Source organism: Leucopleurus acutus (assembly GCF_964270905.1).
Source record: "Leucopleurus acutus genome assembly, chromosome: 8".
In the NCBI taxonomy this organism is placed as follows: domain Eukaryota; kingdom Metazoa; phylum Chordata; class Mammalia; order Artiodactyla; family Delphinidae; genus Leucopleurus; species Leucopleurus acutus.
The window spans coordinates 75,529,440-75,549,466 of record NC_139151.1 but is presented as its reverse complement, the minus strand read 5'-3'; the positions used below and the strand labels follow the sequence as shown (position 1 = coordinate 75,549,466).

General features: G+C 34.6%; 1 protein-coding gene across 1 annotated transcript in view; it reads right to left on the bottom strand.

Moving 5' to 3' along the window:
- Window positions 1–2,425: 2,425 nt before the first annotated feature.
- SLC17A6 (solute carrier family 17 member 6) overlaps window positions 2,426–20,027 on the bottom strand; it is a gene marked incomplete at both ends in the record, with an annotated part of 36,035 nt that continues 18,433 nt past the window's right edge. The window contains 9 exons of the mRNA XM_082844134.1: window positions 2,426–2,761; window positions 3,482–3,609; window positions 4,297–4,407; window positions 4,828–4,960; window positions 8,093–8,242; window positions 11,960–12,102; window positions 15,090–15,176; window positions 15,710–15,797; window positions 16,897–17,011. Coding sequence (XP_082700260.1) covers window positions 2,426–2,761; window positions 3,482–3,609; window positions 4,297–4,407; window positions 4,828–4,960; window positions 8,093–8,242; window positions 11,960–12,102; window positions 15,090–15,176; window positions 15,710–15,797; window positions 16,897–17,011 — 1,291 coding nt within the window. The remainder of the gene's footprint in view (window positions 2,762–3,481; window positions 3,610–4,296; window positions 4,408–4,827; window positions 4,961–8,092; window positions 8,243–11,959; window positions 12,103–15,089; window positions 15,177–15,709; window positions 15,798–16,896; window positions 17,012–20,027) is intronic.

Below are 20,027 nucleotides of genomic sequence, written 5' to 3'. Positions count from 1 at the left end.
GGTATATGTACAGTCAAAATTAGGCAGTATTGGGGCTTCCCTGGTGGCGCAGTGGTTGAGAATCTACCTGCCAATGCAGAGGATATGGGTTTGAGCCCTGGTCTGGGAAGATCCCACATGCCGCGGAGCATCTAGGCCTGTGAGCCACAATTACTGAGCCTGCGCGTCTGGAGCCTGTGCTCCGCAACAAGAGAGACCACGATGGTGAGAGGCCCGCGCACCGCGATGAAGAGTGGCCTCCGCTTGCCGCAACTAGAGAAAGCCCTCGCACAGGAATGAAGACCCAACACAGCCATAAATAAATAAATAAAATTGGGTAGTATCATTGACCTGACAAGTGTTGAGTTTTTTCCTAATTTTTTTAAAGCTTAGCACAAGTTGTGAGAAGACAGGCATTGAAAGATAAGAGTTTGACTCTGAGACCTCCTATTTCTTGAAGTAAAACTGTCTTTGTGGAACCACATCCCACACAATCTAAAGAATGCCATGTTCTTCCATTAAACCTCAAGTGGCTAAAAAGGCTGATGTTCTTGAGCCTGCATTTGATTTTGTTGGGACGTACACAAGCTAAACTATACAAAGCCAAGCTACAACAACATAAAATAAACCCAAATTAATGTACTGTTTTTTTGCAAAAGGATAAATAGAACATTTTATTAATACTTTTTTTTTTGCTGCAGCAAAATGATAGTCCACATCTTTTCATTCAACACAACAGAAGCGATGATCACATTACATCACTTTGAGACGCAAAGCAAAAGATATTTTTATTATCTTAAGGTCAAGAATCGTTTGCATTTTTAAAACAAACTTTATGTTTTATATTTGCATTAGCAGGGCCTCCAGTCACTAGCACAATACAATGAACAGATCAAATATCCAGAATAGACAATTAAACACACCAATAGTATTTTAAGTTGAATTGGGAAATGCATCACTGTCATTTTAGAACATTATAAAGAGGTCTGATGTTAACTTTTTAAAGGAAAAAAATCATTCCAACCACCCAAACAGCTACCACAAGCAAAATGAAGATAATATACAGACAGGAAATTTTATTCATTGCACTTATTGCTCGGTACACAAATGTTACAATTCCTGTTGAGTTATATTAAGAAATGACAAGCAAAATGCCTCTGCCCCATCTAAAATTCTATGACTCTATGAAAGTAGAAATTGCAGTCCCCTAACCCAACATTAGGTGTATGCTATTTTTGGTTTTTTCTGAAGATTGTTTATTATGTATCTGTGTATGGATATGTATAAGATATACAGATATATAGATAGATATAATTTTCATATAATTTATTGTCCTATATATTTAAGACAAATATTTTAATGGGAATTTAAGTAATAAAATTGTCTACTTACAATATCTCTATTAAGTTTATCTTTTCATATTATATATAGCTCTGTGGCACACGTTTTATCTATATTTAATTACTAAGGAAGAAGGATATCTATATCATTTCTATTTCTTTTGTTGTTAATATTGCATTTTAAGGGCTATATCTCCATAGTAAATGTCTTATTAGATTTTTTATGGTGTATGTATCTTTTTTTTTCTAATGCCAGTTACAACCAGTACAAAGTTGTAATAAAAAATACATTGGAGTTTATTTATTTTTAATATTTTTTGCAAAAAAGTGATATGCTACATGAAAAGTCAGATTTTATTGAAGTGTGAAGTGTTTTATACTGTTAGGTAAATGAATGGAAGAACATGAAGCATACCCCTCACTTTACAAGTTCCTTTTCACAGATATAAATGTTTGTGCCAAAGCATTTCATATAAAACACTGCAAGATATTCCTCTTGAGAATCAACAAAATATTCTACATTATGTAATAACAATAATTATTTAGTACACCTTGCTAGTTGCTAGCCCACAACATTCTTCTCTGCATGACAGATATCTCAACTCCATGATTTAAGTCAGTAAATGTCGCCAACATCTAATGCAGCCAACATGACAATTTCACTTTTTTTTAGCAGGATTTCTGCACGATATCTTGCCCTACAGTGTAACAAATACATAAGTGCATTTTGCATGATCAAGTAGCTTTGGCTTCCTAACCTTTGTAGGATGGGATGTGCCAACTGTTTTAGTTGTGCTTTATTAAATGGTGATGAGTTTTCGCTCATATGAATCCAATGATTAACTACTTGCTTCTACAGTTTTGACCAGTCAACCTTTAAATCACAAATGCAAGAATGGATGACTTGAATGGAAATGATGGAATTTCACAACTTCTATAGATTGCACTTGGTGGTAACTTCATGAGTTTGTTTTGATTTCATTTTTACAGCAAGACTTGCCTGGCTGATATGTTTACATGTTTACACCACATTTTTAAAAAAAATTTTGTGCAATCACAATTAATTTAATCACAAACACTAAAAATAAATCCAGCAATTAGCTTTGTTATGAATAATCACCTCGGTCCTTGTAAGTGTATGAGTCTTGTACGTCTTCTTGTACAAATTCCTCTTTCTTTTCCCAATCATTAGGCCAACCTCCGTTGGCTTGTGTTGTGGCACCGTAAGACTTGGTGGTACCATAATTTATATAATTTTGAGTAATGTCCCCTGTTTCTTCATCAAGCTCATCTTCATGGATAAATCCACATTTTTCTTCACTTGTTTCCTCAGGGTCTGCCCAGGGTTGCTTCTCCCCTGAGGCGAATATTGCATAAAATATAACTCCACCATAGTGGACTAGGGCAGCGATCAGGAAGACATACTGCCACTCTTCACGTGACTGCAGTGACAAAAAGTGGCAGTGTGAGAACAAACTCCCCATGTTTGAAAAGCCTAACATCTCTGAATGTTCCACCATCAAGCTTTTCATAAAATGCTATCTTCAGGCGAAACACCTGTTCTGATCACACAATGCAAATAATGTGATAGAAATGCTCTATAATACTATGACTTTCATTCAAAAAATTAAAAAAATTTTTAATCTAAAGTTCTGAAATAGAACTCCAAATATATCTAAGGTCTGCTAATTTTTAAAATATTCATAACCTATCTTTTAATTTCCATTGAGTTACATATTTTTTCTCCCACTTCTTTTATTTCCTTTTGGTAAACCATAATTTAGAAGCTCTACCTATAAAGACAAATAGCTGATAACAATATTCTTCCATCAATTACTGCAGAGAAGTCTGAATTGATGTTTACAAATAAAGCTCAGAAGACTTCCACTTGTTTTTAATAATGAGCTAGGTTGTTGTTGTTTTGCCTCACCAGGGATATCAGAAATATTAAAAGGTGTTGAAAAGCATACATTTATTGGTTGAGGAAGAGGGTTCCCTCAGAGCTCTTAGAGATAAATTCTCTTCTGAACCTCAGTTATCTCCCCTACTCAGAGGTGTGGTGACTGGGTCACAAAGAGAATGCCAAAGAGAATATTTTAATGCTTTTCCCCAACCATGAGAGAGATATTCTACAAGTGAACATCTCTTTTGCTCTATCTTACCTTATTCTTTGTCATTGCACCAACAATAATAGGGCAAACCATTCCTGACAATGTACCAACACCATTTGAAATGCCCATTAAGATACTGGCATATCTTGGAGCAATATCCAAGTGGTTAACGTTGAAACCTGAAATACACACAGAAGATGTGGCTCAGAGAATTCCAAACTTCTAAGAAGTGGGTGACTATAGAGTATCCTCTACCACATTCACCACCCTCCTTAAAAGATACCAGCGGGCTTCCCTGGTGGCGCAGTGGTTGAGAGTCCGCCTGCCGATTCGGGGGACACGGGTTCGTGCCCCGGTCCGGGAAGATCCCACATGCCACGGAGCGGCTGGGCCCGTGAGCCATGGCCGCTGAGCCTGTGCGTCCGGAGCCTGTGCTCCGCAACGGGAGAGGCCACAGCAGTGAGAGGCCCGCGTACCGCAAAAAAAAAAAAAAAAAAAAAAAGATACCAGGTTCGTAGCATGTGCTTAATAACTACTTTTTGATAATTTAGCTCAGGGATATAATGAGAATGAAAGGAGGTATGATTTGTTATCCAATACTTAATATGTGATAGTCACTCCACAGAGAGGAGGAGATATTCACTTAAAAAAAAGAGTAAGGGTAAGCAGGGGAAAAGTGAGTAGTGTGTCGTAACATATCCAAATAATAATTTCTAAATGTTTTATTATTTTTATTTTCTAGTGGAAATATGTTGAGTAAACCTTCTCACTCAAAATGTTAAAGGGGAAAGTAGAATGTATAGACTTTTTATCACTAACAAAAATCAAAGTGTTACAAGTACATATTTTTTTTAAAAGTATCTTACCAGAGATAGCAAATCCACTGAATCCCACTGCAAGTACCAAGAATGAGATTGCTACCCCTCTAGTATGAGAATAACCAACAACCAGAAGCAGCGTTGCTTCCATGCCAAAACCTTCAGAAACAGACACATGAAAATATTTCAGAAATTTATGTAAATTCTTCTGATGAGTCAAAACTGTAAAAAATGATCACACATCAATACTTGACCTAGCAAACCACTTCAGGGAGTCTATCTTAAAAAATAATAATAACAGTAATAATTTATGCACAGAGGTTACTGAAGCCTTCTTTGTGTTTTAATAAAAACATCAAAAACAACCTTAAGTTTCAATGGTGGGAAAAGTAAAGTTAGTCATGCAATTATGTAAAACTAGGAGTTATGAAAATTTGAAGATGGGAGAATGATTATGAATGAACAGCGAGGGTGCAAATTTAACAGCATATTTGATACGCATGGAAAAAGTTGACTCACTCACGTCAGTTGGAACTTCATGAAATAAACACAAGTTCATAACATCATTTATGTACTTACCACCACAATTCATGATCTTTCTTACTGTAGTAGTTGAAAGAATTTGCTTGCTTCTTAGAAAATCTGCAATCTGCCCTCCAATAGGCACAATAATTGTCATTACTAAGTGTGGAACAGCAGATAGCATGCCAACCTGATGAAAAACAGAAAGGGGAGAAATATACGTGACCATAAGTAATATGGGCAATTTAATAGTCTCATAAGCTCTTTATGGACAAGGAAGAAAAAAAATACTGTCTCTAAATGACCACTTACTTACTTAGTCCCAGAATAAGCAATAACTTCCACAGAATAAATGAGAAAAGCTAAGCAAATTTACTTTGATCCTTTTTTATCTTCTAGAAGATAATACTTTTTTTCTGAGTCAGTAAATTTTGAGTTTATGAGTAAACTATCCTGAATTTTATCACAGAGTGATTCACATTTATGTATCCTTTTTATAGTCTTAAATATGTTTGCAAAATCTCATCATTAGCATGAGAGCGGGAGAGAAAGAGAGACAGAGACAGAGTCAGAGAGAAGAGAAATACATTAGACAAACCTTGAAGAGACTATTTTAAAATTCATTTTAATTTATAATAAGGCTAAAACCCTAATTCCATTTTAAATATATATCTCTTATGAGTTTTATATTTAGTTTCTAAAGATTAAGAGCCCAGAAAAATGCAAATCAATTCTCAGTTTTAGGCATTTCCTTGTCAAATACCAATACTTGGTCACATTGTCATAGATCGGTATATAGTTTCTGTACTAATTTCATACTAAATGGCCCAATCTAAAGCCTAACCTGCCAGCATCAATTAAACACACGTTCTGATCAATAATTATATGTAAGACATTGTCCTCTGGACATCACGGGGGCAGAAATTATGAACAAAATACATGTTAATTGTATATTACCACATATATGGACTTAGTACATTTTGTATGTATAAAGATACAAGGAAGATTTTTACTAAGTATACTTTGAAGCGCAATTCCTGGAAAATGTTAAGTACTAGATAAATGTTTATTATTTGTATAAACATGTCCTTCCGAACTAGATTACTGAAGGTTTGAGAAAAGATTCTATTTTATAATGCTGTATACTGTGGTGTCACGACCATTGACTTGGTATGGTTAGTAATTAAGGTAGTAAAAGACTCTAAAATACCTTAAATATCCAAGCACTTTAATTCTCTCTTTCACTCCAGATGGAAAATTTTTAATATTATTATTCTCAGTGCATTGACAAAGAAACTGTGACTTAGAGGAGGGTTATGCCATTCTCAGGGGGTTGAGAAGTTTTATATATGAGTACAGGCTGAGACTCTGTGTGTGTGTGTGTATGAAAAAGCCATTGCACTTGTGGTTTTGTCTACAGGATACTCAATTTAACTAAGGTTGGTTAGAACCATTCTCCATGTAAATATTTTAGTTCACTTAAATTTTGTTGCACTTCTGAAAGATGGTCTTAATACCATTATTTACAGGTAAGAAAACTGAGGATGACAATTATTCAAGAGCAGGCCCAAGATTATGTTATGTATCAACAGTCTCTTGCAGAGCTTGGATTTGGGACCATGTCAGCCTGGTTCCAAAGCCCATGCTTTATTTCCTCAATCACCTCCTTTTCACATTTTTCAGGTTAAGTCAGTAATTTTTTTTAACCAGTATAATTAAAATCTTCAGGCCAATGTGTGTGTGTAGAATTTATCCAAAATTTTAGTTAAAAATATGGTAAGTGAATCAGAGCAACATATCTGATTATATTTAGTTTTTGCAAGAGATTGTTGCTTTTACTCAGGCATTTTCAATTAATTGGAGCTACAAGGCCAGAATGACCACACAGTTTCATTAACATCAATTGGCTCCTTCACTCTCCCCGACGAGACCTGACTTTATTAATAGCCTCTCAGTGTCATATTTGTCCTAGATTGTGAAAATGGACTCACACCTCCAGCAGCCTTTGTTGAGAAGTATAACACCTCTCAGAGCTCCCAAAGGCTACCCTGCAATGTTTGATCAGCTCCAGAGAGAGGAGCCCTGTCTAAAGCAGTCATTCTTCTCAAGAATGGAGGAAACAGTTTCCTTAGAAACAGGGATTACAAAAGAGCTCTTAGAATAGAGACTCCTAAATTCAGGTTTTCTTCAGTTCCAGGCCTTAGATAGTCTTTCAAGCAGAGACATAATATCAATAGCGAGCCCAGCTGGACTTACGTAATGACATGAAGAGAAATAGCAAGTCCATGGCCAGTATAGACAAATGGGTTCAGCAAAGGGCTTGGCACAGAGATGGCATTGAACAAATACTTGTGAAATGCTTAAATGAATTACAGTTTACCTGAATTTGAATGGCATAGTAAAGGGAATTGAAACATAAATCAAAGGATATGGGCTTATACTTGATTCTGTCACTTATTGTTAGCTTGGCCTTAGGCAATTTAAATACCTTCCCTAGTCTCTGTTTCTCCGTCATTTCCATAGAAATGACGAAAGTTATCTAGCTGGTAGACCAAACAAGGTTGTTCATGACTATGAAAGGACTTTGTAAATTTCATGTAAAGTAGTATTTTTATGTTCATTTTATCCTTCTAAAAATCTCAAAATGATTATATTTTCATAGCGACAAATAAATGTCTGTAGCATTGAGAATGCTGTGCTATAATTGGAAATGTATTATTTTTGTATACACCACCAAGCTGTGAACTCTTGAGGAAAGGAACCACATTTTTATTTCTGAATCTAACACATAAATCTTCACATATCATGTTCCACAAATGCTTGCTAAATGATTAAACTGGATAAATAACATATAAGAATGTTTTCAGATATTTTTGCTATCCTCAAATCTTTTAGCCAGACAGATTTCTGAGAGCACTGAAGAAGAGTTAGATTGATAATTATATAAATACAATTCTATTGTAATAAAAGAATTTTTGGTCACTGTTGTATTGTCTTTGACCTGAAACTTAAAGGGAATTATGTTTATTTACAGGGAAAAGGCTATATTGCTACCCACCTCAACCAGGATGTAAGCTCTCTGAGGGCAGAGAATAGGTCTGTTTTGTCTGTGCTCCCAGCAACAAAGAGCCATTTCTATCAGGCACTTGATTGTAGTAGGCACTCAAACACCTTACTTAGTCTTTGTTTATTAGAAGTTATTTGTTGAATAAATAAATGAATAACTCATGAAATTTAGAAGATAAAATCTTGGCAAAGGAACTTAATGGTCACTTAAGTAAAAAAATAATGCTCTAGTTAAAGAAGGATAATTTTTACATACCTTGCTGATTTCAAATCCAAAGACTTCCTCAAAATATGCTGGCTGACTAATAAGCAATAAATAAAAAGTCCAGCTTCTGCAGAAGTTTGCAACAATTATTGCATAGACTGGCATAGATGTAAAAAATTTCCTCCATGGAGTCCTGAATTTCTGAAATCCCAAAAAGAGAGCCATTCTGACCATTATAAATATTTTCTAACTTAAATGGGAATAATAGATACTTCGCATTTTTAGGATATGTACGTTGGGGCATGAGTAGGAGGTAGGCAGGAGGTAGTGAATCATTAATTGCAACAGTCCAGTCAACCTTAGCTGCATGAATAATTGTTGAAAGAAGAGAAAAGGATATCAGTCTCTCCTTCTGATTAAATTGATTTAGTTTTAGAAATATACAAGATTCTATATTTATAGAAAAGTAATTCCAAAAGCAGAGATCCTAGTTTCCAAGATCTTTGTTTTGTTTTGGCAGTGATAGATCAGGTCTCAGCTAAAACTCACTGCCAAATCAGTGACCTTGTTGGTATCTGACATATTTTATTTAAAATGTTGAAAATTCAATGTATCAATAGTTAGGAGGAGAAAAATAAGAAGAATTAAGAGTGCAATATCCTAGGCCCTATCAAAAGTCAATGATAACACTACCTAACTACAAATTCTCTTGATAGCCAGTGCATATCAGTATAAACTCTGTGACACTGGAGTGCAAGATTCGGTAAAATTCACATGGTATACATCTGGGTTAAAGCATGTGGCCACCCAGTACACCATGGATACATCATAACTAGTTATTTATGATATTCAAGACATTCAAAATTAACTTAAATATGATTGGCTTTGCTTATGACACTCAAAAAATTATACCTAGTATACTTAAAGATCCTGTGTATGCCCAAATATAAAACAAGTATCTTTCCCCAAGACTAATATTTTTAGACCTTAACATATCTCTCACAGTTCCAAACACTTTCTCAATTCTTTATTTTGAGCACTGAAATACTGTTTGGTGAAGAAACAATAGCCTACTCTAACTGTGTTTAATGCTAGCTTTCGATTATTAACCTGACAAAATTAGTAAAAGAGGTGGCATACATATTTTACACAGATTTAGTAATTATTCCTGGATGTAGAACCTTATAATTGCTAGTATTAATTGTGAATCTAATGAACCTTCTTACAGATCACTTTAAAGCAATATAGTAGGAAGATATATTGTGGTGCTCACAAGGAACAAATCAAAACACAAAAACCTGTCCTAATAATAAACAGTGAGTATTGTGGCTTTAGATAAAAGTTCTAGTGACACCATCATAGATAGATTCAAAAAGTGCAGAGTTAAAAGAATTTTTTCTGATGTGTTCTGGAAAAGTGGTGCTAGATGAATCTACTTATTTGAAAGATGGCCAAATGCAGGAATGTCTATTATAGCATTATAGTTGAATAAGTAATAACTTCAGAACATTATAAGAAAATATTTTTTTCCTGCTGAGAAGGTGCTGTTTTTAATTCATACCAGGATCATCTCTATTAAGTACTTTTTCTTCAGGCTGCAAAACATTTCAACAAATATAAGAGAAAAGTGTCTAACCATATATCTTAAAAAATTGTTGGTAGCTGTAGGAGGGCTTATGGTATTCTGATAACATTCTATTTACTGAACTGCTGTTTGCTTCACAGGTGTGTTTAGTTTATAAAAAATTAGCAAGCTATTTGCTTACGATTTGTGCACTTTTCTGTATGTATTTATATTTAATTATCTTGTAAAGAAAAAAATAGAGATTTAAAAGACATTAGAGTCAACTGCAATATGTGATCCTTAATTGGATCTAGACTCAAAACAAATGGCTACAAAAGACATGAATATTGACTAGGTATTAGGATTTGAATCGGGTATCAGAACTTGAAAATGATCTAGTTATTAGATAATGTTAGAGAATTATTTTCAGTTGTGTTAGGTATGATGATAGTACTTAGTCTGTGAAGGAGAATATTCTTATTTTTCTAGAGATGTATGTAGTTTTGGGTAAAGAGTTATGATACCTCATTTACTTTAAAATCGTTCAGCAAAAAGAAAAGTGAAATAAATAAGGCAAGATGTTAAAAACTTGTTTCTATACAGTGGATATATGGATGTTCCTGTTACTTATTCTTTCAATTGTTATTGAAATTGATCACAAAAAGCTCAAAATAACTAAAGTACAAGTCCTATTCCCACTTGATCTCATTTTTAAATTTACTTCAGGAAAGTAAAAAACATCAGTAAGAAGTAAAATATTGTGTCTAGAAACACAGTAAGGTCTAGAAAATGGGGAGTTTGAGCTTATCTATACTGTTTTATCAATCTACCAATTATTCCTTTTTGGCTCATTTCCAGAAATTGGTTTTCAATTAGACTAAATTTCTTATTGTTTTAAAAAATTTATGCCTGACCTGGACACACAACCTCTCGAGAACTGGTAAATAAAAGAAGTATATTTGATCACTAAAGATATGGGCCAATCAGACTATTTTTGACTAGAAATTGAAGCAAAGCACTGAACTCACCATAGATTAGTCTATGTTTAGATTCCATTCAGAGCAACTGGAGCTGGTGGGCACCAGAGCTTACTGCCAACATCCACACCCCCCCGCACATCACCACTTGCTTCTTGAGTAGCTACCATTAGAAAGAAATGACCAGTCTCTTTACAGAAAGAAACAGGAGGGGCACGTTCTAATGCCACTCTATTTAGCTAATGGAACAATTATAATGTAAGATTCTTTTTTAAGTACTGGTTTGACTTCTGAATGATATCCAATATGGCATTTTTCTTATTCATTAAAGGCCAAGATACCCTCAGCAACAATGGGTGACAGACCTTTTTTTTTACCTAGGATGAGATGTCAAAGACAGGCCTTCCCTAATAAATGAAGTAGAGAATCAGAGCTGAAATAAAATAGAGTTGAAATTGGAGAGAAGCCTTTAAAAGAAAGAGGAGAAGCATAATGCATGAGGGGCATTGGTTCCTCAGCCAATGTAACTTCCTCAGCCAGAGTAACTTCCAACTCTTAGCATAAAGAAATTGAGCTACTGATTAGATGCTGAATTACTGAACCTGTGTAAATACATTACTTTTGCTTAACAGTTTTCTTTTCTTTTCTTTTTTGTAGCATCAGATGGCTATTCATGAATTACTATTTATGATGTATTAATATGTGTGCTAAAATATTTACTTATTGATATACAACTGCATTTCTCTCTACATCAGCAAATCCTGCCCAAGAAGCTAAATCATAATCAGAAAAAGGCTTCACAACATTATCTTTATAATACTTGATCTCCATATAGTAGTCCTAAAAACTTGGTAACATTTTATCAATAAAAAGGTTATATTATATTAAGAATACTTTTCAGGTTAGCTACCTATGGTTAGCATGCTAATGCTTACTAATGCTTACTAAATCACATAGAAATACACATGTATAAAACTTAGATTTAGAATATTCAATGAACAAAACTAGCCCTTTTCATGACTGTGTTAGGTGATTTGACATTTCCTATAATCTAAATTTAACAAATATTGGTTGAATTTGTTTCAATTATGAGCTATGTTGACCTGTTTTTAAAAACTTGCTGAGGTTTACAATCATAGCTATAATTCAGTTGAAATTTGAAGATGCATAAGAAAAGATAAGGAAAAGAAAATAAATCATAGATGGAGGAAGTAGCAATAATTTCTAAATCAGGGAATATGCATGGAGTAAAGAAAACAATCATGATTGATACCAAATTAGTTTTGTTGAATAGGGACTCATAAAATAATCTTGTTGGTCGAAGGGAGGTGAGATGGAGAACAAGAATAGGAATATACACCATAATAAAGTTCTTACTTCCATTGCACCTAAAAGATTTGCACTCTCTCCAATGCTTTCTTCTATGTACCTACGTTCTTCATCTGTAATAGTAGGATGCTTTGCAGGACTCTCATAAGACACCAAAAGCCAAAACATGTACCAGATCATTCCAAAGCTTCCTGAAAGCAAAAGTTCAAAAGGAAAAGCCATCATAAATACTTCCATTTAACAGTCATTTACTGGAATAAAACTACAATAATCTTGTGATATTCCATAGAATATGAATTCAAGCTTATGTTTCTCCAAATGAATCTAGCCATCTTTGCTTATCTTTTGCCACCAGACTTCAAGCATCCTGAAGATTAGTCCTGTAGTTTTATCTCTTTGTCACTATTAAATAATGTGGATACACAGGAAATTCACAATAAACAATTATTGAATGGTGTAATTTGGAACATGTTCATACAACCAACAAAGATTTACTGAGAAGCTACTCTTCCAGGCACTCTGCTGAGTGAGAGAAATATGATAAACAAGACAAAACTCCTGTCCTCAAAAAATTTCTCTTGGAGTGAATCCTTTTATTTTTGTCTGTCTTTAATACGTTCCAGTGGTCTGCATTTCCAGGGAAAAGAAATGCTTGTTTCCCTCTCCTGTTAGCACTTCCAGATCTAGTAAACAGACTATTAAATAAAATCTAGAAGAATATTTTAGCCTGAATAACTATTATACATGAAAAATGGGCTTCTGTAATTAGTGTGATAACACTCAGCAGTTTATGTGACTGTATACCACAGCACATACTATTGTCTATTGATCATTGTTTGGGCAGATGAAAGTTATGAATTCCAATATAATAAATATACTACTGCAAGTTCTTTTTCATCCCTTTATATAGCACTCTCACCATTAAAATATACCCTTATTGTGCAATATAAATCTGAAGCATTAATAATAGAAAACTTTCACATAATTTATTCTGGTTTCCCAGCAACTGGCCATTTCATTTCTGCCTCATGCTGTTCTATTTCCCCCCTGGGTAACAAAATAAATGCCCCTGACCTCTATAATACTGTTTTGGGTTTTTTTTTGACTGTTCAATCTCCAAGTGTTCCTGAATACCATATCTTCTGATGTGCTGTGCCCTTTTAATTACTGAACATGACAGCAAACACTATTTGGAATCAGATGGTATATGAAAATTTGGTATAGTGTAGCAGTTATGGAGTATGGCTCTTCCCAGATGAGAATCCTGGCTGTGTCACTCATTAGCTACATCTTCTAATCAGTAACTAAATCCCTGAAAATCTCCGCTATGAAATAATTCCTTTTTTTTATAAGATTGTTGCAAACAGAAGTTAAAGGAGGTAATACATAAAGCAACTAGCACAGAGGATGGCACAAAATAAGCACTCAATAAATGAGAACTCTTGTAATTTAGTAATAATTATCATTTCCACTAACTGAATACATCTAAAATGCCAGACACTCTGCTAATTGCTATATATGCATTATATTTTTTTAACTTAAGCTGCCATATGGGTCTTATCTCATTAATTTTTAAAATATGAATATTGAATGTGTGGCTCAAAGACCAAATTTTTGTTACACACAGCAAGTAAACAAGTACAATTATATGACATTTTCAGATTGATATTTAAACTTTGTAGCATTCAATGATAAATATTGAGATATAACTTGAAATAATGAGGTTGGTTGTCATGAGTCCTCTGTGGAAATTAATATTCTTACTTTAAGGTCACATCACATCTTCAATTAAGTAATGGACTAAGGCACAAATCAGAGAATTTAATGGATGGCAATACCAACTTGTAATATATACCCTATAAGTAAGTGCTTTAAATCTCTTTGAATTATGGGCTTTTAAAAAAATCAAACAAAAGGTATGGATTAAAATCTGATAAAAAGATCTCCCTAGAACACAAAAATATGTACAAGTACATGTATGGCTTACCATTTAGGGCATTCATGAATCCAAAACCCAACCACGGCTTTTTTTTTTTAACATCTTTATTGGAGTATAATTGCTTTACAATGTTGTGTTCGTTTCTGCTGTATAACAAAGTGAATCAGCTATATGTATACATACATCCCCATACCCCCTCCCTCTTGAGTCTCCCTCCCACCCTCCCTATCCCACCCCTCTAGGTGGTCACAAAGCACCGAGCTGATGTCCCTGTGCTATGCAGTTGCTTCCCGAAGTGAGAGAGTAGCACTGACTCATATACACTACCAAATGTAAAATAGATAGCTAGTGGGAACCAACCATGGCTTTTGAACCAGGATAAGAGACCCTACCATAAAGTACATTTAACAACATTCTGCAAATACAAGAACTTGCTTTAATGAGAACATTTCAAAATTAGAATGGATCATAGCAAATTTGGAAGCAGCCAGGTCCTGTTCTGCTCACCATGACTTCATTAATCTTTCAGATTCTCCTGCCCATGTTCAAAAATGGTATTAATCAGTGACAACATCAGTTGGAATCCAGATCTTATATTTCTTCTTTCCTTTTTATTAAAAAAGAATCTCTTAGAGAGAGACTACAGGGATACTTTCAAGTAGTAAGCTTCCAGGTTCTGGTTAGAAAGTGAACAGAAAGGGAGTTTGGACTTTGGGTTTCGTGTCATTTTTTTTCCACTTAATCTTCTTTAATTCTGGGGAAATATGGACTAAAATGTGCTGCTGCTGCAGCTGACTGCTAATAGTTCATCACAAAACTGAATTTTTGCATTAGCGCTAATATCACCTTTCAGCTTTCTACCCCTATTGAGTCTTGAGGAAGCAGGATTAGGGAAATGACCAAAAAAGCAGTAGCCGAAAAAGAGAAGTGGGTGCTGCCCAGCTTCTTCCTCCTAATCAGCTTTGAATCAAGAGCTAATTTAATTATTTCATAATCAAGGACAACACATACCATACATTACAAAGTTTCCATCAGCAATGTGGTTGCTTTGAAAAACAAAAAATAACAGTGTAGAGAAAATCACAGAGATAAAACATTTTCCTTGATCTTCTCAGATAAAAGGAAAGGAATCTTAATGAAAAAATAATAATTAGCAAACACAGTATAGTCACTGATCTATCTTACTGTTTTAGTTTATGCACATTTCTTTTAACCGTATTGTATAGAAATGCAACATACCATAGACATAGAATACTGAAGACCAGCCAGTATACTGTACAAGAATGCCAGCTAAAGGCATTGCAATCACAGCTCCAGCATAGGAACCTAAAGTAGAAGAGAAAATGGGAGGAAGGTAAGTGAAATCAATAAAATTCTTGACTTCATTTCATGTTTCTTGGTTGGATCACACAAACACACCCTTGCACACTTGGTTGCATGTGCACTCACACCCATGCACATCCAAACACATACATATGTCTATGTACTTAGCCTTAGGAGTACAAGACTACACAAGTGAATATTACCTACATACCCAAGTCAGATATATAAAAACAATACAATACTATAATTAAAAAAAACATTTAAAAGACTATAATAAAAATTATTCATGAATATATTTGAAAACCAGATGAAATGAACAAACTACTATAAAATACAAAATGTAAGAAGGAATAGAGGATTTGAGGAGACCAATAATAATTACAGAAATTGAAATGGTGGGTCAAAAACCTTTCCTCACGTATACATACAGACACACCACAAATGGTTTTACAGGTGAGCTTTACCAACTTCCAACTCTTATCAAAGTTGTTCCTAAGCTTTTGCCGGCCATAACTATATCTGCACATAATACTCACCACAAAAGGAGGTGGTTGCCAGTCTACTCCTCTCTAGAGGAGGGGCCCATTTGCTCCATATCCCATGACATGCTGGGTAGGTGACGCCCTATGATGGGAGAAGATATCCATCACCATTTAGGATGAAGGATCATTGGAAAATAAGTACATTCACTTCTCTGATGCAATGCTGTTTCCTTAGAATGGGTGCAAGGTCTTAGGGAAAGCTGCCACTCATGGGCCTTTCTTTGCTCATTCCATGAAATTCCATTTTAAAGACTTTCAGCCCAGACCAGGTAAGACATGGCCTCTTTTTTAGTCAACTGTTCAAATTCTTCCCACCCTTCAAGACTTCCTGTTACCTCAAGTTTCTTCTGATTAAGGCCAAAGAAAAGATCCTCTATTACTCAGTTCATCTGCAATTCTGAACAGTTTGAGTAATTTGAGACACATTTTTGTGAGGCGTTAAACTCAGTTATTCCTAACTATAAGGAATCCCTACAGAGGATGGTGACGCTTAGATCCTTGAAGGTCATACTTCCTGAAATTTTTGTCTTGAACTTAAAACCTTAAAAATATTCTTTTTCTGTTATCTTGATCCTATCATTTCTTCTTTCTTTATGGAGAGACAGGAAATTGTTTTCAGTGCCTTAACACTTTATCTGGCTTGTCTACTCCCACCATATTTCATGGAAAGAGAAGGGGCAACAGGTACGCCATTCTCAAGTTTTTAAATGATGTTCTTTCAAAGGCTACAGGCTGATGGAGCAAAAGTCAATCATTAGAGTTAGATGCCAAAAGTATACATTCAATGAAATGTTTTAGTGAAAACTCAGATCGTGATTTAAAGCCAACAGGGACTTGTTATAAAACTCTCCAAAGGTATTAATTCAAGGTTATCACTAGCAGAGGATGGACTCAAAATTTTTATCACAGCACATTAACAAAAGTGCCTGTTGTTTTTTTTAAGTCAAATAGTCACTAGACATTTCTTTAACACCACTAAATTCTAGAGAAGTGCGGGTAAGCTGTCACAGTTGTAGTTTGTCATCATTTAAAGACATCTGATTTCTAATTTTCCAATTTTTTTTAGCACTCTGTAGACACAACCTAATAAAATATATTTATTTGTAGATCAAAACAAAGATAATCTTCTGATTCTTACTAGCATGCCAACCTTAAAATGATGTCATCCTGTAGTTGCATACCTCAACAAGTCCCTGCAGTATCCTAACAAAGATGACACACCCATAATGCACTCTGGCTGCTGATGGGATTAGCATATTCAGGGTAGAGGTAAGAAGTATGGCAGCTCCAAAAACCCTGAAAAATAAAAGGAATTAATAGATCTACATTTCTCAGATCAAGGTTAATTGCAAGCAATTTTAAGGTAGACTGTTTTATTCTAAAAGAATAAGAATGTTCTGAACTTGATTGGCTAGCCACTGCAAATAGATACTTGGACTACCTTGCATTGCTACATCATTTGAAGCACAAGAAATAAAAGAAGGACCCAATAAATCTGGTTATACATAATTTTTTCACAGACCTAATTATAAATTGCAAATAGATAATTAATCATTGTATATGTTTTTGGTCTATATATCAGTCTACAATGAAAGGTGCTTAAGGGCAAGAGCTTGTTTTTTAGATACACTTTTGTATCTCTAATGCATAGCACAGTGCCTGATACATAGTAGATACTCACTGAAGAGTTGTTGAAGAAATAATAAATGCCTAAATGGAATTGTAACTCATGTGATACCATGAAGTATGGTAAATATGATTCTATTCATAAAATTTTATGAAACAAACCTCATGATCAGCTCCCTCAGGACATGTTTATAATAGAAATCATGATCACTTAATATATCTATCTCAGGTTTGTCTGTCTTTTTGTGTAGATGGGTAGGTGGTGGGATTCTGTCTGAGGCACACCTGTCCTTGCATACATATAAACAACAATTCAAAATTGCTAACACTTTTATCCATCTGCAAGTAAAAATTCCATTCCATCATCAACCGAAAAATCTTCCATAATGCTAATACCAAGCAAGAAAAACATCCCCTTAACTGGGTAAATTTAGAAATATTTTCTGGCAAAGAAATTTGGGGACACATTATATCTAATGAGCTAAGCTGTGTGTTCTGTGCAAGTTTTTTCAAGTCAAACTTTGAGCCTTGGATTCAGTCAAGATTGGTTGCCTCATAGAAGCTCTCATTTTTCCAAGGGCACATTGAAATGTAACTGTTAAAGACATGAGTTTCTGAAAGGGGTCTTGATCATTATTAATTGGCTCCTGAAATTTGAGAAATGGCTTTATGAAGGGCTGAAGTGGATCAGCTCTTTTTCTATGAATCATAGACTGGGCCAAATACATTTATTTACTTGATGTAGCCTAATATGTACCTGTCCTCAATGGCTTCTCTTCAGAGGTAACTAGTCACTCAGGAGGTGAATATTCTGTTCCATTCTTCCTCTGTGCTGTTTGCTGAATAGGTATCTTTGAGTTTGAGTCAAAGAAGAACTTATTTCCTAAATGTTGAGCACAAAATAGAAACTTTCTATTCCTAGAAATGATTATTCCCATTAAAATGCCACACATGCAGTGATATTAAACTTCTGCCAAATATGGATTTATTTTTTAGAAAATAAATGCAAAAATCCCATAACCTGTCTTTATAAAATAAAAATCCAAAATTGTTATTTAAATTGATTTAAAATGTATTTTCATGCTTGATTACTTTCAAGTTAAAGGAATTTTCACCTCTTTTAAGACTGAAATACGCATGTTCTTGTGTGCAAACCCCAGAACACTTTGGAGGTTTCCTTTAGGGCTGAGAGGAACTAGATAGAAGGAAATGTATGTAGCAAGTTTCCTGGACCTAGTGGTAACTGGTACCTGATCCCAAAGCCCAATGAGGAAAACATATATTCCCCCTGTTCTGGGAGTTTGAATGTTGAACATGTACAACAGAGAGGATGAAGGCAGAAAGTGCAGATGACACAGGAGTTTTGGGCATATGGGTAGGCTGTCTTGATACTGAAAAACCAGTGTTGAGAGTATCTTTCTGTAGATCCATCCCATTTTGCTTATTATGCTTGATAATAATGAGACTGGGGCTGCTTAAGACATCAAGGATAAAGAGAACCAGAGCTACATGGTGCTAAAGGATTTTCAAAATTGTCTATATGAGTTATGCATCCACCCCATTCAGCCCTTTGGAAGAATTCCTTCAAACTATCATCTATGAACCAGCTGCATTAGAATTCCCTGGAGTGCTATTAAAAATGCAGATTTCTCACTCCAGACTTTCCAAACCAGAATGTGCTAGGAGTGAAACCTGGAAATCTGTTCTAATAAGTAGTCCAGGTGCTAATTTTGCATGCTAAGTTTTACAAAAAAAATAAAAACAACAAAAAAAACACTGTACTTTTTAAAATCCAGGTTTATCTAACATGTGTCTTTTCTAATACTGTACTTATTTTGAAAGAATGATGCATGATGTTTATTTTCTATGAATATAGCTTTTAATCATCAGTTTCTTTCTCCCTATTTGAAAGAGTTTAAAATACTGCTATCTCTAGATAAACTAGAGAGAGATGAATTTTATCCATTCTTTAGCTCAAGGTTTCTCAACCTCCACACATTGATATTTTAGGATGGTTAATTCTTTGCTGTGGGATGTAGTCCTGTGCATTGTATCATGTTAACAGCACCCCTGACCTTTATGCACTATATACCGGTAGCACATGCCTCCAAGTTGTGACAACCAAAAATGTCTCCAGCAATTGCAAAATATCCCTTGGGGGATAAAATCACTTGCTAGTAGAGCTGAATCAATTATGAACTATTTGTTACTCAACTCATACTATAGTCAGAGCTAAATTTAATAAGTGTTTATTTAACTTGCTAGACAGGACACGAACATTTCACATGCCATAAAACCCACAACCATCTAACAACCTAATGACATGGGCATTATTAATACACCCATCTTATAGATGAAGAAACTAAACCTGAGATAAGTGAAATCACTTGCCCAAGTTGTTAACCAGCTCTAGGTAGAGGAGCCTTGTTTCAAATCTAGTCTGATTCCAAAGTCAGTGGGTTTTGCCACTGGGATTTATACCTAATTATGCACATAATATGTAGTTAGTAATGTGTTTCACAGTATTCTAACCATAAATTTAAATAATCATCTTCACAAAGCTACTTGAAATCACACTACTATTCCTGAGATAAAATGTCAATAGATCACTTTAGATGTTTATTTTCCACTCTTACCCTGAATATAGTTTCCAATTATATAATCTGTGACATTTCTAAATGCTTCC